Below are 21,964 nucleotides of genomic sequence, written 5' to 3'. Positions count from 1 at the left end.
GTCATCCATAAAACACTGTGAAGGAGAACGAGAAAAACCGCCATACCGGCTGCGTGCTTTATTCTTCCAAATGTGAGTGTTGACCGGTAGAGAGCTGAAGAGAAGAGAGAGAGTAACCGGGAACAGAACCCCACAGATAACCTAGGATTGTGGGTTCTTCTGATGTCCTGTGAATTCCTCCCTGTCGCACCACTTTGTGTTCATGCATCATTTCCTGCTGGCGTGTATATTTCTACTGTTGGACTGTAAATAGTTCTCAAGTAAACGAGCGCTGCCGACCGGTCCCGGCTTTGCTCCTAAAAGTTTCCCTGTGTGTGGACCACTTATTTTATCATCTGGATTCACTGTGAAGGGAGGATCGATGGCATCACGTGACAGGACTGTGTAGGGTAAACCACGTTTTGGGTTACCCCTGTTATGTCCCACCAGCGGCAACTTGAACAGGGGAGGGAGATGATAGAGCCCCGTGACAAGGCCCCAACTGTCCCCTGCTGTCTCTTCGGCTGTGGGCCTGCTCCTCGGACGCTGCATGTGCATTTTGTCCTCTTCAGCAGGCACATCTACATTCAAAATCCCTGGCATAGATGCAGAATTGAATCGCCATCAAGGAGTGACATGCTGCTACTTTTTGTTTTCCACACGTAATCTTAAAATTTGCACTGTATAGATTACGATGCAGATTCCATGGCAGAAGTCCACTATATCACAAAGCTTTACAGCAAAATGTTGCCAAACTACATGCACAGCATAATCTATTTTTGTAGCATATGTATATATTTTTTTAGATTATTAGCATGGCTCTTCAAAGACACCCTGATTTAAAAAAAAAACAAAAAAAAAACTACAAAAACAGGCAACCATGAGGGTTGCAGAAGGGTGGTCACAGGTGGCTCTATTGTCCCCCCAGACAGTGGCGCCAAAGGTGCTCTGGGGTTGTGTAACGACCCAAGGAACATACCGCGGTACACTTACAGGAAGACCTGTTTTATCACTCGTGACGCCAGTACTCCAACCGGGACTCTCAGGATGGAATGCCGATGAAATAAATGAGACGAGTCCGGTAGTTTGCGGTAGTAATCTGGGAGTACGCAGATTTACTGAGCTGAAGTTTGAAACAGTTGAACACTGCAAAATCTCCAATACAGTACTTGATAGTGGTACAGAGATATACAGCAGAATGCAGACTGAACACGATGCAAAATACAGTAATATTTAATTGTGTAGAAACTGGCTTCAACGCTCTCTCCTTTCCTCTCCTCTTTCTCTGCTTAATTGAAACAGATTCAGAAAGAAGACTCCCCACTAGTTGCTCTAACTGAAGGGATGAGTGAACTGATGAAAGGGGAGATGAAGCAGAGTGTAAAGTGGCTGCTAGACTAATCCTGGCTTTGAGTTCACCGGGTAGTTTTCAGACTCGCTGTTTTGTTGGATGACCGACCTCTGAAAGATCCTTCTCCTCTCTGCTTCGGATCACCAAGGGAGCAGAATGAATCCTCACTCAACCTTGGGAAGGCTGTGAATATCACTGTATACTCTATGGCACGAGTACCTCCTCCCCGACATGACCTGACTACAACCTCTCCTCTCTCACTCCTGGATGCATCTCTCTAACTGCTCACTGACTCCTCCTTTTATCCCCTCTTCTCCTTCCCGCACTTTCTCAACTCCTCCCCTCTGCATAGGGACTTGTATTTTTGTTTTCCCACCCTTGGACTCTGCACCAGTAACTTTAAAGCTGACTATCCACTAATAGGGCACCAGGCGAGATCAGGCTAAGCTCTAGGCTTAGAAGAGAGGGAGAAACAGGGTTTCTCAGATGTACAACACCTATGTCCAAGGACGGCACAGGTGGGACAGGACAGGTGTTGCTGTGAATGTTCTGTAGGACCCGCTGGGCCACTACACATGCACCTGTAGTACCTGAGATATAAAGTCAAGGAGTAATTTTACTGCAGGAAATATTATAAAGTGGTAGCAATTTTACGATTCACTTAAATCAATACTAGTTCTAAGTTCATCAGCCGGCTTTTGCATTTGAACAAGTTAGTTGGAATTCCAGTGTTGTACTTGGCTGTAATTTCTTGATTTAAATTGCAGAGTTATGTTCTGCTAATTACATTTAATCTCTTACCCCTGGTACCTCTTATTACCAACCCTTCTCCTCCTTAAATAACACATAAACAACTATTTATTTTTGGATAATTTTGGCCCCAGCAGCCATTTTATTACGAACATTTGGCATATATAATTCTTTTAAGAAAACCTTCATAACATTCCATGCTGTGAGGGGAGGTCTTTGGGGCCCAAAATCTGGCACCACAAGTTTAAAGGAAAATATCCCACTTACCTCCAGCTAATCAGAACAGGCTCAGATGCACCACTAGCCCTTATAAGGTTAATTGATATCATCCACCAGCTCTGAGGGACTCCCCCCGTCAGAGCCACAAAGCGCCAGACCATACCACACTTCTGCCAATAAGGGAAAAGGTGAGCTATCCTAACCCGACTCCAAGGACCCACCAAATGCTGCCATGACATATTAAAGTGCCCAACACACCCATTATCTGCCAACTCCTTTTTCCTACTCTTCTCATACCATCAACCACTCTCTGTTTATTAAACAACTTAAAGTCAGAAGGCCTGGTCTTCCCAGTTTTTCTCCTAACTGCCTTTCCTGCTCTTTACCTTCCTTTTATCACTTCTTACATCACCCCTCCCCTCACCCCTACTCATACCTCCTTTATCCCCCTGTCTCCCAGTCATGTGGGCCCTAACCCACAGCCCTTGACCTCCATTACGGCCCTTAGTTGACCTGCAGCAACTGTTAGTCAAAACAATTCTTGACATCCTTCTCTGACCCCTTTCAGAGACAATTTGTTTGTCCACAGAATCCACTTGTGGTGGATCTTAATATGTGTGTATTTACTGAACTGTGCATATCTTAACCTCTTAACGCACCATAACATAAGAGTTTTGGGTTGCCTCAGCTAGAGGCATCAAGACATACATTTACTGAGGTATGAATGCACAGAAGCTGTGCCCAGGCCATTAGCAGTGGGTGTTGGCTGCAATATATAGTTGATATCCTGCTGAAATGGCCTGGATCATAGATAACTCTGATCCCAGCCTTGCAATCCCTTAGATGCAGTCTATAACAACCGCAACATCTAAGCAGTTAGACAGAGATAAGGTACTCTCTGTCACCCAGTCTGTGCCCCTCAAATACAACTGTGTGGAACATATGAGCTGTTATGGCAGGCAGTCAGCTAAGAAAGGATCCCAGGCCTTTCATTGCTATATGCCTTTTGGTCATTGGTAGAAGAGGGGTGGCCAGGCACTCTTTATCTGCCCCGCCTTAAGTGGTTAATAATGAAGCTCTAGTTTACCTTCTACATAATTTTACAGAAGGAAACAAATAAAATGGAGTGAAGTCAGAGAAGAGGCGTTAAGAACAGTCCAATAATAAGCAACAGTAGTATTGCCAGTGCTGTTAACCCCTTGACATGTATGTTGGATGTGTGTGGGGCTTGGAACATAGTCTGATCCTGACAAATAACCCTTTAGATGCCACTGCTAATTCTGACAGTGGCATTTAAGTGGCCTGATAGAGGGAGGGGGCTCCCTCTGTCTTTCTGCAACAATATAAGAAGGTGCCATTTGGATGTCACGGCAGCCTGGGGACTTCTGAAGGGCTGACATGGATTTTTACTTATTAAACCATGACTATGACAGGGCTTAAAGGGGTTGTCCCGCGCCGAAACGTTTTTTTTTTTTTTTCGACAGCCCCCCCGTTCGGCGCGAGACAAACCCGATGCAGGGACTTTAAAAAAAAAAACGCACAGCGCTTACCTTAATCCCCGTGCTCCGGTGACTTCTTACTTACCGGTTGAAGATGGCCGCCGGGATCTTCTCCCTCGGTGGACCGCAGGGCTTCTGTGCTGTCCATTGCCGATTCCAGCCTCCTGATTGGCTGGAATCGGCACACGTGACGGGGCGGAGCTACGAGGAGCCGCTCTCCGGCACGAGCGCCCCATTCAGAAAAGCAGAAGACCGGACTGCGCAAGCGCGTCTAATCTGGTGATTAGACGCTGAAAATTAGACGGCTCCATGGAGACGAGGACGCCAGCAACGGAACAGGTAAGTGAATAACTTCTGATAACTTCTGTATGGCTCATAATTAATGCACAATGTACATTACAAAGTGCATTAATATGGCCATACAGAAGTGTATAGACCCACTTGCTTTCGCGGGACAACCCCTTTAATAGAATGCATGCAAAAAGTACAATATACTGCAGTACTAATCTATTGCAGTATATTCTATAAGAGATCAAATGATCAATTGTTAGTTCAAGTTCCCTAGGGGGACCAAAAAAGATGGCAAAAAATAAAATATTAAGTTTAAAAACTTTTCTAAGCTGTCACATCAAAAGATTAAAAAGCTGATAGAAAAGTGATAAAAAATTGTATGTATACCAGAATGGTACACAAAACAAAAATACAAGTCATCCTGCAAAGAAATAAGCATTCCCACAAGCCAGATAAGTGATTATTCTGCTTAAGGCCGCCTGCAGACGAGCGGGTCGGATCCGGCAGCGAGAATTCTCGCCGCGCGATCCGACCCCAGAGCCTGCAGGGACGAGCGCATACTCACCCGCGCCTGGCGGCCCCGGCTCTTTGATGTGCCGGCTGCTGCGCAGCCGGCGCATGCGCAAACCGGAGCCGGCGGCCAGGTGAGTGCGTGCCCCGCAGGAAATTAGAACATGCCGCGGTTTGTTTGCCGCGCGAGATTTCGCGCGGCCAAACCGCGACCGTGTGCATAGGAGTGCGTATTGTAATGCACTCCTATGCAGACTTTCAGCGGCGGAAATCCCGCGGGAAATCCCGCGGCGGGATTTCCGCTCGTCTGCAGGCGGCCTAAGAAAGGCATAATATATGCTGAAATGCATTGCAGTTTTTTTGTAATACTCCTCTTTTACTAATAGAGTTGTCTGCTGAATATACAGCAGTGCTTCTGTTTATGCTAACGATGCAACAGAAGAAATAGATTGTCACTCTTATTAATGCCCAGGAGCAACAGGGAAATGTTTTTTTGTGAGTTCTTAGCACTATTTATATTTTTGAAATGACCAAATATAACATTCGATAAGTAGCCGTAAAGTATATATACCATCAGATACAATTTTAAAGATGTTCAACAATTTTTTTTTAATTAATATTTTCAAATCTTGCCATTGATTGGTTCCTGGAAACGAGTGTTGATAGCCCTTACCCAATAAAGAGAACCTGTCAAGTTCTGCAACCCTCTATACCTATGGCCAGCGTGTTTTAGTGACAGACACACTGATTTGAGTGGTCTGTCACTTACACCTACAGGCCGCATTCAAAAAGCATTATTTGATGGGTCCAAAACATTGAACCTACAAAGAAAAGTATAAGGCCTCGTTCACACGGGTGACACGGCATCGCTACGATCAAATCGCAGCGATATCGCATCGCTGGTCCGTGTGACATTGCTGCAACTTATCGCGGTGATACTATGACTTTGTAGCACCACATGCAAGGTTTTTCGGGGGAGGCTTGAAATATAAGCCCTTCCCCGAAAATAAGCTGCAGCTGAAGAAGAAAAAAAACAAAATACACATACATCACCTGTCCCGCGCTGTCAGCCTGACCGTACCTTCTCCCCGGGTCCCCGGCAGTGATCTTCTCCTCTTCTGGCTAGGAACTCAAAAATCCCCGCCTCCTGGAAGCGCTGGCTGTGATTGGCTAACGCTTAGCCAATCACAGCCAGCGTTTCAAGGAGGCGAGGATTTTTGAATCCCTAGCCAGAAGAGGAGAAGATGTGGCTGGGCTGACAGCGCAGGACAGGTGATGAATGTGTATTTTTTTTTTCTGCAGCCAGGGCTTAAATTTTAGCTTTTTGTGTTGTTTTGTAGTATGCTACAAAACATTGCATGTGTGAAGGAACCCATAGGAAAGCATGGGCTTCTCATACATGCGATTTGTAGCAATGCTACAAAATCGCATGACTTTGTCGCCCGTGTGAAGGAGGCCTAAACATTTGCATCTCTTCTCTATTTTTGACCCACTTTTGGTTTTGGCTTACAATTACTGCTGTCTGAATGGAGCTATCGGTTAAGAGGCTGTAAAAATGGGACTTTTTAAGTTTTTCAGTGGCGGATCAGAGATGAGTCTGATGAAGGTCATGCATAATTGTATATGCCATCCCCACTCCCCCAACTGCCCTGCTCCCTCCAGGCGCTGATTGACAGGTCTCTCCATGTGTGCAGTAACATTACATTAGGTAAATTAAGGTTGGAATTATATATTTGAGCATTCCCAGGGACATATAATCATATGTGAAATAGTTTGTCAGTATTCGAACTCTATGCTTGTATTCCCATTTCTATTAGCGCGCCATGTGGTTAAGAAGCACATATCACCTGTAAAAATCCAAAACGCATTAAAAAATAGTTTTACTATAAAATGTTTGGTTGTGCCAATATAAATGAATATACCACCCCATATTTTTTCCAATTATTTACAACACATGGCAACTATCTTCCTAGTCCATTGGTTGTCATTAAGAGTAGAGAGCATAAAGCGCGAAACGTCTGCTCGCGATACTGTGTTGGTTATTGGGTAACCTCTTTCATCTGGGACAAAATATCCTTCGTGGGTCAATATTTCTTTGTCTGTAAGATAGAAAAAGTATTTAGCTCTTAAGTTCTTGTGCCAAGACCCACATAGCATGTTAGACAGTAAAAAGACTTGTGTCCGTCCAGTTCAGCCTATTGTCCTGCAATGTTGATCCAGAAGAAGGTAAAAAAAAACCAATAAGGTAGAAGCCAATTTTCCTCATTTAAGGGAAAAAAATTCCAATCTGGCAATCAGAATAATCCCCGGATCACCGACCCTTCTGAAGTGGTCAGTGACTATAACATGTAATATTGTAACGCTCAAGAAAGGCGTCCAGGCCGATGTTAAATGCTTTCAGCGAATTCGCCATTACCACATCAAAATTACGTGTCACCTCTCCTGATATGTCTAATTTAGTAAATACTTGTATTACCAAAGAAAAGGTCTTCTGACCATCTTTTGTTGGTAGTCAAACGAAATACAGATAGTCCCCTACTTGTGAACGTTCAAGTTATGAACTTCGCAAGATATGAACAATCTGTCCTGCACAGTATGATGTCATGCTATGGCATGACATCATACTGTGCAGGGACCGGGCAGGCTTCTATCAAACCTGTCCGGTCAGATCGCTGGACTCTGTGCGGTTGCTAGGCAGCCGGGGCCTTCTGAAAAGCCCTAGGGCTGCCTATGCAGAGTGCCTATCAAGCCGTGCGTTTGATAGGCGCTCTGCATAGGCAGCCCTGGGGCCTTTCAGAAGGCCCCCGGCTGCCTAGCAACTGCACAGCGTCCCGCAATCTTATCGCGGAATGCCGTACGGGACCCCCGAATGTTGGGTGGCGGCTGTTCTTACAACGGGTACCCAGCGGCAGCAGTTCCAAGAAGCCGTGCCGCTCCTCTGATCTGTTAACGCTTTAAATACCGCTGTCTATTCTGACAGCAGCATTTAAAGTGTTAACATTTCTGACAAGTGGCACGACTTGCCGGAACTGCTGCCGCTGGGTGCCCGCTGAAAGAACAGCCGGCACCCGACGTTGTATGGAGCGAGATCCACCCGCGATCCCCTCCATAAAACCATTTGTTCGGATATACGAACAAATGTACTTGCGAACCGGCGCCTGGAACGAAAGCTGTTCGCAAGTAAGGGGCTATATGTACGGTAATTTTTGCTTCGCTTTTTTGTTGCGCAAGCTGTTTTGTGCTTTTTTATGGTAATTTTTCTTAGTAGATATTTTTTTAATTTGGGACTTTTTCTATGTTTACTACTTTATTTTTTTTCTAATTTTGCTTATGTTCACATGACTCGGGCAGCAGCGACGCCTCTGCTAATCTTTGCTATATAACTCAAGAATACTTCCATAAGCATGCCAGCTTAAAGAGCTTGCTACCATTTTCTTTTCCGTTGAACTCCATAGGGGAATTGACAAAAGCAGCCTTGTATGCCTCTGTATAAAATGAGAGGCAAAAGGAGACCTAGTAATGCTACATGCATGTCTATGGGAGCTGTATTATGGCTCTGTACAACTTGGAGGTAGTATGGTCTTGTGGTATGGCCATGTGCAGGATCCCTCAGACAGATCCTCACTTTAAACCCTTTAGGGCTCCTTCATACACGTGGATGCGAGGCTTTTTCACGTGGAAACAGCGGGGATGAAGGAATTCCCCACCACGGCTGACACAGCTGCAGCAGAGGATCGCGGAGTTCTCCCATTGAAAACGATGGGCGATATCGCAGAAAGTTAGGACATGCTGCGAATTTATTCCTGCATGGCACCAAGACTTCTGCAAGGACTCAATGGGTCCATTCGGTACAGTTTGGTTCCATTATGATATGGATCCATTCATCAAGGGGATTCCCTTTTCCTGCTTCCATAATGGAACCAGAAAACAAAACTGCTAGCTCAAATATGGATTTCGCCTAAACCTCATCAATTGGTCACAGATACACTTAAAATTTTGGGTTTGGACTTGAGATCAGTTCGGTCTAGTCATTTTACAAATATATGTATAATACGAATACCTACCTGTTACTGGTGTATTTTGAAGTTCTGGTGGTCTTACGACAGTCCAGTTAAGATCAGAACATTCGTCTTCTAGATATTTTTCCATCTCAAGCATGTTTGTGAGGACACTTTTAATTAGTGGTAGAAGAAGGTTCCTCACGAAGAAGTTGGCATTCTGTCCCGAACTAGCTGTTGGCAAGAAAATAATTTACCTTAGTACATGTTCACACATGGTGGATTGGCTGTGGGTTTTCCTCAGCAGAAAGAATCTGCACCAAAATTCATGTTAAAAATCACATTGTTTGGTGCAGATTTTACATGGATTTTCATGCAGATTTGCAGCACATTTCACCCATTCATGCACCCTTAAACTGAAAGATACAAAACACAGCCCACACTTTCTACATTTCTACGTACCAATTTCTGTACCACCCACTGGATATACAGTATATATCAGTGGTGGCGGAGCTATGGCACACAGAGCCCTCCCTGCTGGCACGCGCACAGGCGGTTGCTCACCACGGCAGTGAATACCAGCTGGGGTGACGCGGCTTCCCTGCCGGTTTTCACTCAGCGGTGCTGATCCCAGGTGCACACTATGATGTCAGTGTGCATCTGGGATCCTCCTCCCCTGACATCTCCTCCTTGGTTCCACGAGAGGACGGTGGAGGAGGCATCCAGCAGCACAAACTGACATCACAGTGTGCACCTAGGATCAGCACCAGCACCAGCAAGAGCGCTGAGCAGAGGAGCAGCGGTGCTTCAACAAGGAGGAGTAGGTAAGTTTAAGGGTCTCAGGGGGACACTATTTACTACTGGGTCGTGGTGGGGGGTCACTATTACCACTAGGGCCGCTATGGGGGGTGACTATTACCACTAGGGCTGCTGTGAGGGGTCACTATTACCACTAGGGCTGCTGTGAGGGGTCACTATTACCACTGGGGCCGCTGTAAGGGGTCGCTATTACCACTGGGGCCGCTGTGAGGGGTCACTATTACCACTGGGGCCACTGTGGGGGGTCACTATTACCACTGGGGCCATGGTGGGGGTTTCGCTATTACCACTGGGGCCACTGTGGGATGTCACTATTATTACTTGGGCCGCTGTGGGGGTCACTATTATTACTGAGGCCGCCGTGGAGGTCACTATTATTACTGGGGCCACTGTGGGGGTCACTATTACCGCTGGGGCCACTCTAGGGGAATCACTATTACTACTGGGGTATGTTTACACGTGGGGGAAATGCTGCAGAATGTCCTCAGTGGAAATTTCTGTGGGAAATTCTGCAGCATTTCCGCATCCAAAAAGCAGTCAAAATCTGCACCCTGTCTATTTTGAAACAGACCTTTGCTTTTTATAACAATGGAGGTAAAATCATACGTCGTAATAAGCCCCGCCCCCTGATGTGTTGGGACTTTGCAATAAATAAATAGATTTTGGGTTGCAGTTTGGGCACTCGGTCTCTAAAAGGTTCACCATCACTGGTATTTATATTATCCAAAAAAACACTGTCAAGCACTAAAGGTCTCCCTTCTTACTAATTTTCTGTCCACTGCATGTTGTCATGTCTGTAGTAACAGAGGCACCAAGTTGGATTACAGGAAGTGGGGTAAGTATTGTATCATGCTGCCCATACTGTCTTTGCAACAGGGAGGCGAGAGGATAAAGTTGCTACAGAGGGAGAGGGAAAAAGAGAGACTCACACAGATGTGGCTGCATCTAATCATAAATGTTTACTTTGTCACAGCTACTGAAATCACCTCTACACTGCTCAGTACTGCTGTACATTGTCCTCCATGATGCTGTTACTTATGTGTATATACTTATGGTACAGAGAGATCGAGAATATATCCTGATCTTCTATGTGTGAAGTGCATGGGAGATATCATAACAGTTAGTATCCAACTACCTGCTCAGTGAAGACTGAGAATTAGTGATATAGCCTGTAGAGTGGAAAACTGATGAAAAATGTAAAATACAGGTTATGTAATGACCAGAAATAGTATTATTCATTAATTGCACACACATGGTAGCTTATTCTGAAAAGTCCTGTGAAACAACAGGTGCACTTTGAAGAGGTATTATGTAAAGTAGCTGTTCTATGAAAGCTAATCAAATGTTATTAAAGTTTAAGTTTACTCTGGATTTTGTGTCTGTAGGTCTTTAAACCATAATCTTCTCCTAGCGCTTCAGATGTGTTTATTCACAGGTTGCCTATGGATGCGTCCTATAGTCATTCCAGCGCTACCGGTCGGGCTTGCTCAGTAGGAATGACCAGCGATGGCTCTTTTTTTTCTTTATCTCTCGGGAACAGATTGCTGACCAATAGTAGGGCAGCACTAAGAGGGAACAGACAGAAGGAAGCACAGAGCAGGAAATTGTGGTAAATGTTGTTTTATTACAATTGGAAAATAATCTTGGAAATTAGTGATGTGAGGAAATGTCAGAAATGGAGGACGGAATAAGAAGGTAATGGCTGCGTGATGCTTACACTAACTTTTAGACAGTATTAGTAAATAAGCCCAATATCTGTTTGTGAGACAATCCAGATGATCAAGACAAAAAAGCCGAAAGGACACAAGCCAAACATTAAAAAAAAGTATTATCAGTCTTTTAATGCTGTTTTTTAATGTTAGACCTTCTAACAAGCCTTGTAACAATAACTGGGAATTATGGTCCAAAGCCAGAATCTTCTCCAGAAGGAAAAGATAACCATTTACAGACAGCTGTTTCAATGTGATTGCCCCTCATCAGTGTGCAGTAGATTTCTGGCTTGGCTAGTGAGAGAACTATAGACTTGGGTCGACTTTGACTTGCAGGAATGCCGCCTTCCAATAGGTGGCACTGCAGAGGCAATGTTTTATCTTCACATTTGCATATTTCCCAGAGTATTGTTTCTCTAAGAAGAAACAATACCATTCCTGACACACATCTATAGGTCTCACCCAGCCATGCCAGAAACCTGCTGCACCCTAATGAGGGGCGATCATTCTGAAACAGCTGTCTGTGCATGGTTATCTTTTCCTTCTGGAGAAGATTCTGGCTTTGGCATATACTCCGCTTAATTGTTACAAGGCTTGTTAAAAGGCCTGACATTGACTTGCTCCTCTATGCTTCCTTCCAATAGATGGCACTGTAGAGGTATTGTTCCATCTTTTATTTGCATATTCCCCAGAGGAGCATGGATGGTCTTATAAGTCTCCTTACACCTTCTAGGTGCTTCCCTAAGGAGAAATGTTACATTTCCTGACTCAGTCTTTCCTTTAAACTTAACCTATGTGGTTTTTATCCACTGCTGGCTGTTGCTCGAAAAAGTGCCTTGAAACCTGCCATGTGTGTTACTAACCAGGTATTAACATAAACAGTATGTTATTTATAGAGGTATTAGGACCCTATTACAGTGAAGATTATTGTTCAGATTATCTCTTGATCGTGAGAATCTAAACGTTAAACTTTAATCCTTTCCAATACACTGTCTGACGTCTAAAGACATTCTGATTGAAGGCTGTACAGTTTCCGATGTCAGAAGACGTCCAGCAGGGTATTCTTACTGTATATTACTGGCCGCTCTGTTGTCGGGGACCTCTCCAGCATGTCCAATACCACAGTACTGGCTCTAGCCAGCAGGTGGCGCCATTGTATAATGGCAGAAAGAGAAAACCCCCTATGAAACCCTGAATCCAAAATTGGATTGCAAAGGGTTAAGTGTAAAAACTGCCAGAAACTGAACGATGAACAATAATGATCAAACTACGATCAGGGCTGCGTAAACAGTCATTTATCTATGAACAACTACCTGTCAGGTTGTGCTCCTGGGACCTGTTGTGCTATGGGTTTCTAGGAGCACAGTTCCACAGGTGTGGCATGTTTGTGCTGGCTGGGTGTGAGATTCTCCAGCCAGCCAATTACTGCAGGTCTGTTGCATATAAATGTTAGCCACTCTGGCTAGAGGGAGCTGGTTTCCCCATTCCCCTTTCCCCCTGGTGTTTGCATTCATGCATGTAGTTCTGTCGGTGTGAACAGTGATGAATAGTCCTGTTCCTTTTTTAATGCATTCCAGGATGTGTTGGTATGACTGTCCTATTCTGCTTTGGATCGTTTACAATCTCTCGGCTAGTTAGGTCCTTAGGTTCCAGTGTGGGGCCATCCCTTTAGGGATGATCACCCCGCTTGCAGGCAGGATTCATGGGGTAAGTTGCTTTGTCAGAGTAGGGACCCACAAAACCACAAGGACCCTTGTCAGCAGGCTTGTTGGCTTTAGTATCTTAGCAAAATACAAACCAATATCTTGTACCATATCTATTTCATCTGTTTATGCGTGCAGGTATGCTAGGTGAGTGTTTTGAGCATTTGTCAGTAGGTGGTTTATGTCTGTCCCGTGATTCCCAAGTTCACGTATGAAGAAGACGTGACATTACCTGCTTACTATGAATAGAGGTGGTCAGGCAGAAGTAATCTCCCTTCCGCCTCTATGTACTGAGCAATTATCACGCCTGTGTGAGATAACAGGAGCGATAGTTGCTGGGATGGCTGGGGAACAATAAAGTAAATATCAGGGCTTATTCACAGGAGTGATTTTCAAGCCTGTGTACTGTCCAAGTTTGTAACTGACTACGTACAAGATACTGAACCATTACAGTCAATGATACTATACAGACATGATTTTATTTTAACATGGACTGTAAATAATTGCAGCACGCCCCATTCTGGTTCAATATCTCTGAGGACAGTCACCCATTCAATTCAATGGGTGTGCAAAAAAAAAAGGAAGTGCACATGGAGGGCATCTGTATGGGCTCCACTTTCACTGATTATTGCTAAGCAATTCTAGAAAAAGGGTTTTGTGCAACAGAAAAAAAATGAATGACACATGGATCAAGACATGGATGCAAAAAACAGACACACGCAAGGTATATGGATGTCATACCCTCGTGTTAAAATTGGTCAGTTTTTCACACACTTAAACCTCTCATGTAAATAAGGCCTTACTGTTTTACTGTTTTTGTTATATTATGGCATTGTAAGTCAATTGCAAGAATAGAACTAATGTCCTCCAACCCATTTAATAAATAGAAGCATTCCTTGTTCAAGGTTTCCGTTTCCGCATTAATATATTTTTGAAATAAATGAATCGAATTTTGCAAAAAAAATGTTGCAGGTTTTCAGCGCAGAAATCCATCGTAATTAGAGATGAGCGAGCAAACTCGCTAAGGGCAATTACTCGAGCGAGCATTGCCGTTAGCGAGTACCTGCCTGCTCGGAAGAAAAGATTCGGCTGCCGGCGCGGGGGAGCAGTGAGTTGCGGGAGTGAGCAGGAAGGAGCGGGGGGGGGGGAGAGAGGGAGAGAGAGATCTCCCCTCTGTTCCTCCCCGCTCTCCCCCGCTGGTCCCCCGCCGGCCCCCGAATATCCTTAGCAAGTATGCTCACTCATCTCTAATAGTAATAATCCACAACCTTCCAGCACCGTCTGTTCTTGGTCCAACATAGGCCCTAAGAAGTTTTGTCGATAATTTACCTTGTTTGTAGAGCAACAACAGAGAAAAATAGGATTATGCTGTAGATACATACTGTCTGTGTACCAAGACGTCATGGTCACCATCCGGTTCACCCCGGTCTGTCGCATAGCACTCACAATGGCTGTCATGGAGTCCGTGTAACCACTTATTGATGAGAATATTTTATATGGGAATCCCAGACAAGATATAATTGCATCATGTCCTCCGAAATGTTCGGCTAATGAGTCTGCCAAAAATATATTGGCTTCTACTACCTAGAAAAGATGCAGATGTTAGTGGACTGATATACTTCACCAGAAAACAGCATTGTAATGCTCTATGTGAGGATTGCAGATTTTTATAATCCAGCCCTGCAAGATGTGTATGTATGTGTGTGTATGTATATATATATATATATATATATATATATAAAAGCGAAAGCCCTCACTGGCTGACTGACTAGTTACTAATTCTCTGACTTCCCGGTGTCGTACAAACTTGAAATTTGGCACAACCATTCTATAGGTCAAAAATAGGAAAAGTAAAGGGGTCGCAACTTGATTGTTCTATTGTAAGGGCAAAAGTAAGTGACCCCCCCCCCCCCCATGTAATGTACTTAATTGATTTCTCTAATTTCCCGATGTCATACAAACTTTAAATTTGACACAACCATTCTTTAGGTCCTAAATAAGAAAAGTAAAGGTGGTCAGAACTTGATTATTCAACTAATAACACACATCTGTACTGCACAACGTGAAATTTGCCATGACCATTCTATATGTCTTAAATCAGAAAAGTAAAGGGGTTACAACATCAATATTCAATTCTATGCGTGAAAAACTGTGCAAAAATCTGTCATACATGAGATCTTCTTTTCCCCGAAATCATAAATCCTAGGGTATGATTTGCATACTATGGAGAATCTAACACCCCTTTATGTGTATACACTGAGGAGAATCTAACTGACCTCTATTGTATGTACAGAAGAGAATTTAACTGACCTCTATGTGTATATACTGAGGAGAATCTACCTCGCCTCTGTGTGTATATACTGAAGAGAATCTACTTCGCCACTGTGTGTATATACTGAAGAGAATCTACCTCACCTCTATGTGTATATACTGAGGAGAATCTACCTCACCTCTATGTGTATATACCGAGGAGAATCTACCTCACCTCTATGTGTATATACTGAGGAGAATCTACCTCACCTCTATGTGTATATACTGAGGAGAATCTACCTCACCTCTGTGTGTATATACTGAAGAGAATCTACCTCACCTCTGTGTGTATATACTGAAGAGAATCTACCTCACCTCTATGTGTATATACTGAAAACAATCTAACTGACGTATGTGTGTATATACTGAAAACAATCTAACTGATCTCTGTGTGTATATACTGAAAACAATCTAACTGACCTCTATGTGCATATACTAAAAGGCTGTAAAGTACATAAGGAAATGGTCATGGACTGTAGGGATAGAGCATTCCTTTAAGGCTAAGAAGGGGCTGCAACCACCAGTCTGGGGGTAAATTTGAATAAAAAGGGGCGTTACCTTTAAAGGTAAAAAGCGAGGAGAGTGGGAGGGGTGTAACATTCTGCAGAGGGACATCGGTACATGCAGTCTGAGGAGAATATAACACTCCTCTATGTGTATACATATTTTATTCCTCAGTTCCTCTAAAGTAACCATGACTTCATAAAACTTTCCTTGCGAACAATAGGTAAACACCGATACCAAATGAACTCGGGTGAAGCCGGGTATATCAGCTAGTATAGAATAAAAAGAGATCAAAAAGTCGAACACACCCAGAATAATGTAAGTAACAATGCAGCTCATCCCACAAAAAACAGCTCCATAGGCGAAAAAATAAAAAAGCTACGACTCTCTACTTAAGGCTATGCAAAAATAAAACTTTTCTTATGTAGTAGTAAAATCTTAAAAAAAAACTATATAAACTTGGTATCAGGATAATATATAATTTATACTGAACGGCATATAAAAAAAACAATGCCACAGTTGACTACCTTAGTCTCAAAATCGGAAATGAAAAGTGATCAAAAATTTTGTCTGCACCCCAAAATGCCACATGGCTTCCAAAAGTTATTCCAGCAAAATCTGCACTCCTTCGTTTTTGAGCCCTCCCTTGTGCCTAACCAGCACTTTCCATTCACACATGGGGCATTTTCATACTTGAGATAAAATGGGTAACAAGTTGGGAGGACACATGATGATTGGGATGGAAATATTTCTAAAACGCCTGTGCTACTTACACATATAGATATCCTGTATATACGTGAAAGCAAGTTGATGATTGTGGTGCATGCTCCCCTTGGAAGAGGCTGACATTTGTATGGTTCACCAGTAGTAATGGAATTCTACCTACTGTAGGTAATTGTGATTAGAGAGTATAAAGTACCTTAAGTTTCTCATGCTGGATGGTCACTTTGCTGACGTTTCTTACAAGAGCCGTTACTTCATGTCCATCCTGCAGGGCTTGGTTTACTAGTGGTACACCCGTCTGTCCGGTAGCTCCAAGGACTATTAGTTTCATTCTGAATCCCTGTTTCTGATGATAACATTCATATTTTATTGCTGTAACTTCTAAGTTGAATTTGTAAAATACTATCGAATTTCAAACTTTAGCAGGATTATAATGCCTAAACTGCCAGTTCACCTCCCTGTAAACCTCTATTAGTGTGTGCTCATGCGCACTGAAATTTCACAACAAAGTACAGGGTGATTCAAAAGTTAGAATCAGCTGGAATATCTTCTGAACAAAAAGAGATAAACCCAGGCCCAGGAGCCTTAGTAGGCCCATAAGGCCTCTCTTCTCCATATAGGGAGCCCAGTACTACCGTGTTTTCCCGAAAATAAGACACTGTCATATAAGTTTTTGCGTCAAAAGAGGCACAGTGTCTTATTTTCAGGGGGTGTCTTATAATACTCACTTAGTAGCCAGCGATCGGGTCCCTTGCGCTGGTCTCCAGCACCGCTGCAGGCTTCCGTGTACTTCTGAATGCCAACAGAGCATTTCTTCCTGGTAGCGGGGCTTAACTACCCAGTCTCCAGCAAGCAATTGCTCTGATTGGTTCATCGAGCGTGTGTCAGCCAATCACAGCCATTCATTGAATGACATCATTGAATGGCTGTGATTGGTTAATCGAGCGCTGGTTCTGATTGGCTGACCCGGCACTTGATGGACCAATCAGAGCAATCTCTTGCTGGAGGCGGAGTATTCAAGCCCCACTATCAGGAAGAAATGCTCTGTCAGCGTTCAGGACCACACAGAAGCCTGCAGCAGTGCTGCAGCCCAGCGTGAGGGACCTGAACGCTGGCTACTAGGTGAGTATTGCTTTTTTTCCCCGTAGTGTAGCTAGGGCTTATTTTCAGGGAAGCACGGTATGAAAAAAAGCATTATAGTTGGGGGCTCTGTTACAGGTTTTGCATTGGGGCCCAGGAGCAACAAGTTATGCATCTGCCTTTAAGGGTAGGATTTCACTGGGAAGTTAAAGGCGCAGTCATTTTTTTCAATACCTGCAAACATTTTCAAGTTATGGATGATGTCATGTTGCGTATTAATAAAGTTCATATGTTGTATTTTATGATCTAGAAAACACTTATTGCATACTTTTTCATAAGATGCTGTTAGCAATTCAGGACAGAACTGAGATCATCCTGATAGTCTGTAACAGAAGTTCACGTGAGGTGGCTGAGGCTTTCAATGAAGAACACCCAGGAAGCTAGCTAGTGAGCACACAAACTGTCAGGAAACTGATTCAGAAGTTCAGGAAAACTGGTAATGCCCAGGACAAAGCGAGAACTGGAGAACGTGACACACATAATGTTCTAGGACGTCGAGCAGTGGGTGGGGTTAGTACAGTTAGAACTGGCAGAACAGCCAATAGTACCATTAGTAGCAAAATGAATTTAAAGAACAAAAACAACCGTATAAATTGTATGGTTACGAATGCAAGAAGTCTGATCGGCAAAGTGGGTGAGCTTGAAGCGAGAATGACTAATGAAAACTATGATATAGTTGGAATGACGGAAACATGGCTTGATGATAAGTGCAATTGTGCGTTGAATTTACAAGGTTACAATCTCTTCAGAAGAGACTGTGGAAACCAGAAATGGGGAGGGGTGTGTCTGTACATCAATTGTACTTAATGCCAAGGCTACGGGAGGATATAGGGGCAGGAGATGAACACGTGGAATCTCTATGGGTAGAAATAGGGGGAGAAAAAAATAACAAAATCCTGATGGGGGTTTTCTATAGGCCACCAAAAGCAACAGAAGAAACTGAAACCTTACTATTAAGACAGATAGAAGAGGTGTCAAACCGCAACGAAGTAATTATCATGAGGACTTTAATTATCCAGATATAATATGGGAAGACGAAACCTGCAAATCTCACAGGGGGGATAAGTTCTTGAGAACAATTGTTGTAGAAAAAAGACAGCTAAGGGGCGACCAAATAACTATGTATAAATACATGAGGGGACGATACAAGGATCTCTCATATGATCTGTTTATACCAAGGACTGCAACGGTAACAAGAGGGCATCCGCTACTTCTAGAAGAAAGCAGGTTTCATCACAAACACAGAAAAGGGTTTTTTACTGTAAGAGCAGTGAGACTGTGGAACTCTCTACCTGAGGACGTGGTGATGGCAAAATCCATAAAAGAGTTTAAGAGGGGACTAGACGTCTTTCTATAGCGGAAGGATATTACAATTTTAGGTGACCAGCGGGTTGTTGAGCCGGGTCTAACAGACAGGTAGGAACTATTCGAGGTTGATTCAGGGATTAGTCTGACTGCCATTAGGGAGTCGGGAAGGAATTTTTCCCCCGAAAGGGCTAATTGGCTTCTGCCCCTTGGGGTTTTTGCCTTCCTCTGGATCAACAAGGAGGTTGAAATAGGCTGAACCAGGTGGCCATTGTCTTCATTCTGCCTAACATACTATGTTACTATGTAGTCTCCGTCTTCTGTGGACTTTTTGTGGAAACATCTAGCAGTGCTGTCGACACCTGAATATCAGAAACTGCTCGGACGACCAGTTTTCAAGTTGTCCTGGACACTACTAGTTTTCTTAAACTTCTAAGGCCGCCTGCAGACGGCCGGGTCGGATCCCGCTGCGAGAATTCTCGCAGCGGGACCCGACCCGAGCCCCTGCAGGGACCAGCGCGGCACTCACCTGCTCCCGCGGCTCCGGCTCTGTGATGTGCCGGCTGCCACCCAGCCAGCGCATGTGCAAAGTGGAGGCAGCGGCTGGGGAGTGACATTTGATGTCATTGAATGGCTGTGATTGGTTAACCCAGTGCCTGCTTTCATTGGCTGACGCCACGCTGAGTTAGTCAATCAGAGCATTCGCTTTCTGGAGGCGTGGCATTCAAGCCATACATCCAGAAAGCAATGCTGTGTCGGCACGGAGGAGGGGGCAACAGCCTGCAGCAGCACCGCAGACCATCGGGAGGACGAGACGCCATGGGACGTGAGTATAGCCTCCCCCACTGAGCCTTAGCGCCGCCCTTGCTGCTTTCATACGGTCGCCGCATACGGCGGGGATGCAGCTGCGGCCGTTTTTTAAACTCCCCTCACTGTATGCGGTGACCACAGATTCTCCAGTCCGGCTTATAAGACAATCCCCGACTTTTGAGAAGATTTTTCCGGGGTTAAAAAGTAGTTTTATACGCCAGAAAATACGGTATATATGATTGAAAGCCTCAGCCACCTCACATGCACCTCTGTTACTGACCATCAGCATGATCTCAGTTCTGTCCTGGATTGTTAGCGGCAGCTTCTGGTACCTGAAAAGACATGTGATTGGTGATTTCCATACCAAACAATTTAACATAACAACTTTATTGATATTCACTCTAATCTGGTATTGAAAAAAATGAGTGCGCCTATCAATTTCTGATGAAATTCTACCCTTAAAATTATGTATCTCATGACCCTCCCTCTTCGTTGAAGTTTCTTCAGCTGAATCCAAGATGGTCGTCACCAAGAATGCCAATAGGCACCACCGTTGTGCCAAAAGTCCCCCCTCCCCATCTAAGTGTTCTACAAAGTTTTCTACTTGTATCTTTCTTTCATTCTGAAGATATTCCAGGTGGTCCTGATGTAGGAATCCTCCAATAGAGCAAAAAATATCTTTTCTGTACCAATTCCTCGTTATTTCTAAGATCTCTTTTTACGCCATTTTCTTATTATGATTGAGCCGAACAACTATGTGATCGTTGCATGAGAGAATAGACTGTTATCCACTAGCTATAAAGAAATGACGATTAGAGATGAGCGAGTATACTCGCTAAAGGCAATTGCTCGAGCGAGCATTGCCTTTAGCGAGTACCTGCCCGCACGAGACGAAAGGTTCGGGTGCCGGCGCGGGGGAGTGGTGAGTAGCGGCAGTCAGCAGGAGGACGCGGGGGGGAGAGAGAGATCTCCCCTCCGTTCCGCCCCGCTCTCCCCCGCAGCTCCCTGCCCGCCGCCGGCAGTCTCGAGCGGGGGAGATACTCGCTAAAGGCAATGCTCGCTCGAGCAATTGCCTTTAGCGAGTATACTCGCTCATCTCTAATGACGATCCCAATGAATGGCAACATGCAGAGAAGCTAAAAACTGTGAGGCATACCATAAGTATAGTAGAAAATTAAACTTTTTACTACACAATAATTAACCTTTCATTTGCTGAAATGGGACATTTCAGTAAAATTCCCCTTTTGAGGTTATGGACCTCATTGTACAGATTTTTATTTATTTTTTATTACTTAAGCCCAAATTAAGCACATTTACAAATAGTCTTCATGTAGAAAAAACCCTCTTGTTAAAGAGCAGTGTTTCTCAACAGCAGTCTTTGGGCGCCCCCAAATAGGTCACAATTTTTTTGAAAAGTGGGCAAGGCTTGTCACAAAAGGGCGTTGCCATCCAGACCAACAGATGTATATATAATTTATGCCAGAAACTGACGTAAATAATGTCACGAATGTACCTCGCGTACTTTTATGTCTAGGCGCACAGAGCTGCGCCAAATACGTACATTCAGCACACTGAGCACCCAGGAAAACTGGACTAACCCCTTTGCAGGAAATGCTGCAGTTAGTAAATTTCCATGTATATGTTTCTACAGATTTAGAGTGTGTCCACAGGATGGCACTGCAAACCATAAAGCGCAGTGCAGGCGTGTCTCATGGCTAACCTGCTTTCAGTATATCGTAAACACTCTTTATTTTTTAGTTGTGTGATCTACAGACATTGACTTCTATATAAACCCTACTAGACCACGCACGCCAAGTATGTCATGAAATCGTTCCCTAATCCCCATTTAGTGTATAAAGTAGCATAAACTATAGTGCTGAGTCGGCATTATTTGTTTGCATTGTAATAGTAGAGGCTTCCTGCTTTACATAACCAGTTTTTTTTCTTTACACTTTCCCTACATATATAAAATCCCACTAAATGCAGAATATCCCGAGTCACGGCTCGACAAATGGAAGAAATACTCACCACCCCAGCAGACCGGCCAATACCTTCTGAGTGGACTCTGCTTTTTATTGTTTGTACAGTACATTGACTTTGTGATGCAATCTATAAGGGGGAGGGCGGACGAAACAACTATGTTTAACCCCTTAAGGACATTTCCTTGTTTGGTGCTTAATGGCACAGCCTGATTTTTCAAAACTGATGTATCACTTTTGAGCATTTTTCATGACACATTGTACTTTATGTTAGCAGTCAATTTAAGTCAATATCTTTTGTGTTTATTAAATTTAAAAAAAAATCTCAAATTTATAGAAAATTTAAAGAAATGGCTATTTTCTAA

At 43.8% G+C, this 21,964-nt stretch overlaps 1 protein-coding gene across 2 annotated transcripts; it reads right to left on the bottom strand.

Moving 5' to 3' along the window:
- Nucleotides 1–4,933: 4,933 nt before the first annotated feature.
- Nucleotides 4,934–21,757, bottom strand: LOC136573100 (flavin reductase (NADPH)-like). Of its 2 annotated transcripts, XM_066574278.1 has the most exons (6): nt 21,649–21,736; nt 19,901–19,952; nt 16,562–16,711; nt 14,211–14,412; nt 8,664–8,831; nt 4,934–6,698 (listed from the first exon to the last, which is right to left on the bottom strand). In XM_066574278.1, the coding sequence occupies exons 2-6, from the start codon at nt 19,907–19,909 to the stop codon at nt 6,541–6,543; spliced, it is 687 nt and encodes a 228-aa protein (XP_066430375.1). In that variant the 5' UTR covers nt 19,910–19,952; nt 21,649–21,736; the 3' UTR covers nt 4,934–6,540. The 2 variants fall into 2 exon arrangements, with proteins under 2 accessions (XP_066430375.1, XP_066430376.1); XM_066574279.1 differs by lacking the exon at nt 19,901–19,952 and having other exon boundaries at nt 4,935–6,698; nt 21,649–21,757.
- Between the last annotated feature and the right edge of the window lie 207 nt (nt 21,758–21,964).

This window comes from Eleutherodactylus coqui, chromosome 7 (assembly GCF_035609145.1).
Source record: "Eleutherodactylus coqui strain aEleCoq1 chromosome 7, aEleCoq1.hap1, whole genome shotgun sequence".
Taxonomy (NCBI): Eukaryota; Metazoa; Chordata; class Amphibia; order Anura; family Eleutherodactylidae; genus Eleutherodactylus; species Eleutherodactylus coqui.
The sequence above is the reverse complement of the archived record's forward strand: the minus strand, read 5'-3'. Positions and strand labels throughout refer to the sequence as shown.

What these genes read in the sequence shown, in the direction of transcription:
- LOC136573100 (XM_066574278.1), bottom strand. An exon ending in TCCAGCATGAGAAACTTAAG is followed by an intron (nt 14,413 to 16,561) that starts GTACTTTATACT and finishes CATCTTTTCTAG; the next exon opens with GTAGTAGAAGCCAATATATT. An exon ending in TCAAAATACACCAGTAACAG is followed by an intron (nt 6,699 to 8,663) that starts GTAGGTATTCGT and finishes TCTATCTTACAG; the next exon opens with ACAAAGAAATATTGACCCAC.